Source organism: Drosophila montana, unplaced genomic scaffold, assembly GCF_035044405.1.
Source record: "Drosophila montana isolate Dmon_TW-CO22-7 unplaced genomic scaffold, ASM3504440v1 contig_2415_1, whole genome shotgun sequence".
NCBI classification, from domain to species: Eukaryota; Metazoa; Arthropoda; class Insecta; order Diptera; family Drosophilidae; genus Drosophila; species Drosophila montana.
This window is the reverse complement of record NW_026997296.1, coordinates 1,730-5,751: the sequence shown is the minus strand read 5'-3', so window position 1 is coordinate 5,751 and position 4,022 is coordinate 1,730. Positions and strand designations below refer to the sequence as shown.

The 4,022-nt window shown below is 38.2% G+C and overlaps 1 protein-coding gene across 1 annotated transcript; it reads left to right on the top strand.

The window, feature by feature from the left end:
• Positions 1-1,979: 1,979 nt before the first annotated feature.
• Positions 1,980-2,657, top strand: LOC135427928 (uncharacterized). Its single transcript, XM_064681680.1, has one exon. The coding sequence runs from the start codon at positions 1,980-1,982 to the stop codon at positions 2,655-2,657; it is 678 nt and encodes a 225-aa protein (XP_064537750.1).
• The last annotated feature ends 1,365 nt before the right edge of the window (positions 2,658-4,022 follow it).

Here is a 4,022-nt window from a genome sequence, read left to right as displayed (position 1 = left end):
AATGCTGATTAGAGTGAAAAATTAATTGTCACTATAATTTCATTTCGCTTAGTCTTTGTCGTTTACCCCTTCTTGCCATCACTCTCAACCACAGTAATTTATACCAAGCCGAGACCAAGCGCTTGTAAAAAGGTGGAGTACACGCATGCATACACACGTACATAGCAAGCCAGCTGTAGCCCGATTATTTTCGTTCCGCCTTGTGCTAACCGGTGGCTGTGCAATTGTTGTATCATTTTTCGTTGGCGCGTTTTGGTGAAGAGGCGCTCGCTTCCCTACGCTTTGTTGATCAGGGATATCAGATTATTGAATTCGTTTGGAAAAATCGATTTTAATTTAAAATAACAATTTTTAAATAGAATTTAGAAAAATATGGCTAACTAAGGAAAGTTTTGACGATTAAAAAAAAAACGGTAAAAGCAAAAAGCATTTAAATGATCAAATAATATTGGGTAAATTAAAGCTAGAGTCTACAGAGTTAGAATGTAGATTATAAATGCTGGCCTCACATATAGATACAGCGTTCAAATAACAGGATCGAGCGACTTTTGTCCCAGATGATGAGTATCGTGCCGAGCTCGAAGAACTCTGTATAGCGACAAAAGCTCGTCTAAGGTCCGTTATCAAGGTATTAAGTCCTGCAACGCCTACAGGCATGCCCGTTGCGGATCCACGCACACGTCTTCCGCTTCTAGCACTTCCTAATTTAAGTGGAAAATACTCCGAGTTTAAGAATTTTATTAGCTGTTCGAAACTCTTGTTCATAACGATCATGCGATCCCAAGCATAGAGATATTCAATCATCTGATCTCATGTCTCTCAGGTGAAGCTCTAGGCACTGTTAGAGCGTTTCAAGTCACCGAGGACAATTATTTAAAATCATTAGACAGCCTAAAGAGAGTATACGACAATGAATGTCTAATATTTAATGAAAATATTTCGGCTCTCTTTAGCCTGCCAAAAATAACCTTCTGCGGCATCTAATGATTGACACTGTCTCCGCCATCTATGACTCGCTCCTGTTAATAGGTGATGACAAAACGATTTCTAACGCGATTCTCATTTACATCGCTATGAACAAAGTTGACCCAATGACCAGACGAAAATGGGAGAATCAACTCGATTATGCAATCATTCCATTATGGAGTGATTGTGAAACAGCCTTGAATCGTAGGTAATAACACCTTTCTGCTGAATAATCAGCCAAAGCTTCGTCCGATGGCCCGAAGCCAGAGTCAAAGGCCGTTTCCAAAAATAATAATCGAAGTTCGGTTTCGTGTTCTGTGGCTAGTGGAAGAAACGATCAAGTGACCCCAAAATGTTTATATTGCGGTTCCGAAGGCTTTTCTATATTTAATATGCCGCGTTATCAGTACAGCAGCGGTTTGAGTTCGCTAAGGCGGCTCCTTTATGCATCAATCGCCTTCGGAAGGGGCACACTGTTGCCAAATGTAAAGCAAACAAGTGCAGAGTATGCAGTCGTTCTCATAACACACTGTTGCATAGATACTCTGCCGTTTCTAACACTCGAGCGTTACCACCACCCCTTGACTCCGTACAGGATCAACCATCGACTTCACATGCTATGCATTCGATTGTGTCTGATAGTGTAATCCTAGCTACCGCAGTCGTTAGCGTTAAAACGAGAAGTGGCGAGTTCGTTTTGGCTGGAGCTTTACTCGATTCTGGATCACAAATTAATTTGTTTAACAGACGAGCTAGCGCAACGATTGCAGCTGCGTAGAGAAGAGGCCAGTATCAGCTTACTTGGGATTTCTCAATGCAATACTCAAGTAAGAAAGAAGATTCAGACAGAGGTGAAGTCGCGAGTCAATTGCAGTGAGTTCTCGTTAGATTTGTGGATTTTGAAGACCATTTCTGGTTACCATCCTGACCATACGGTCAATGTCAGTGGTTGGAAAATCCCTGAGAACTTGCAATTGGCTGATCCATATTTTCATAAGCCACAAAAGATCGACATGCTCATCGGAGCTGAGACGTCCTTTGAGCTTCTGTCTGTCGGTCAGATTAAACCAGGTCCAAATTGTCCGATTCTGAAAAAGACACTTGTTGGCTGGATTGTATCAGGACGTTACACGCCGTTAAGTCATGAGAAGACTCATGCTGTGAATCTGAGTTGCCAAGAAGAGTCTTATACCTCAATAGACAAAACATTGCAGAAATTTTGGTCATTGAAAGAGTTGCCTTCAGCCAAAAAGGTCCGAACAGTTGAACAGAAGTTATGTGAGAGCCACTTTCAAGATAATTTGGAAATACTGCCGTCAGGTAGATTTAAAGTAAGACTGCCATTTACATCAGATCCCAATCAGCTTGGTAACTCCTTTGAGGTTGCTAAGCGTCGTTTTTTGTCGATTGAAAGACGCTTGCCTCGAGATCCCGAGCTTATGGAGGAATATTTAACTTTAGGCCAAATGTCTGAAATAGATGATCAGATTCCAAGTACTCCTCACTACTTCATTCCGCATCAGTGTGTTTTAAGACCACAAAGCACATCGACAAAGTTATGCGTTGTTTTCGACGCGTCCTGTCTGGCATCGTCTCAAATTGCGTTGAATGACCTTCTAATGGTTGGACCGACCATTCAAGAGGATCTGTACTCGACTCTAGTTCGATTCGTCTCTACAAATATGCGTTGACGAGTGTCTTCCTAATTATTAAATACATTTTATATACAATTATGAAAATTAAATGCTAAAAGAAGCCTAGTAAGGGAACACAAATTTCTAATATCATCACCGACCGATGGAGGTGTTTTATTTGCCAGTCCAGGCAGCTGTGCCCCTTTTCACAGCTAATTTTGTCAGTGACGCTATTAGAGCTTACATCTAAGAAGAAGGGTGTAAGTAGGAAAAAGTAAATGAATCATATGTCGTTCAGTTTGTGGCAGTCAAAGTTTCATATACGTTGTCGCAAGAAATACGGCTAGCCTTTGGTGATATGTTCTGCGAGCCTCTTCTGATATTTTTAACGAGTCTAATAAAATATTTTCTGTGATACGTTTTTGATTCAAAATATTTTTTTTTAACAAATATTTTTTGTAAGCCGGTAGCAATATTAAAAATATCTCTTAAAAGATAAGCCAAAGGCTCGCAGGAAATATGGTTTACGAAACTTTTTTTTGTTTAATGCCCATTTTGTTCCCATAAAAATGTTTGTGGGTGTTTATTTTTTAATATTCATTTTTAATTCAATTTTTATTTAAAAAATAAATATCATTTTACTTGATTTAAATTTTAAACTCATTTTTTTGGCAATCATATAATTATAATAAAAGTTAATACATAAATAAATTAGTTTAATTTAACACTATTAATGAAAGAAAAAAATTATATATGTTAATTTTATTTTTATTTTCTCCGGCCCACGCCAGGAGCACTGTTTTGCAACATCATCATCATCATATTATCTGGCGCCACGAGCTCCTATAGATTTGACGTACGTCTTTTCAGGGAATAGTTTAGTTATTAATTAACACTTGTTAATTACTTACCTCTCTACAGAAAACCAATTTTCACTGTTCACTTAACCACATGTTTGCTCGCTTCGGCCTGTTGTCAACCTTAAAAAAAAACATATTTTTCGGGCTGAGTAGGAAACAACAACAAAAACAACACAGCATCCGAATGCCGAGTCATTTTTACTCTCTCTCTTGTCGATGTTGCACTCTCCGAGCACGATTAATATTAGAAACAAAAACAACACACTATTCTCTCTACTGTACACGCATTTTTATCGCAAAGATCTCACTGCAACGCTCGTGTTCGAGTGTTTTGCGATAAAAATGTGTCCCACTCGTTTTCTGCTCACATACGAACTCATTTGTAAGCATTTTGCGAGACTCTCGCTAATTCTATATCATATTAAATTTAGTTTTATTTCACTTCTTTTCCTCGATAATATTTATATTTTTAGACTTTATCAAGTCCATCTGCATTGCATACATTTTTAATGCTAATAAAATAACAGATACAACGGTTATTACTATCAGAAAAATTATTATA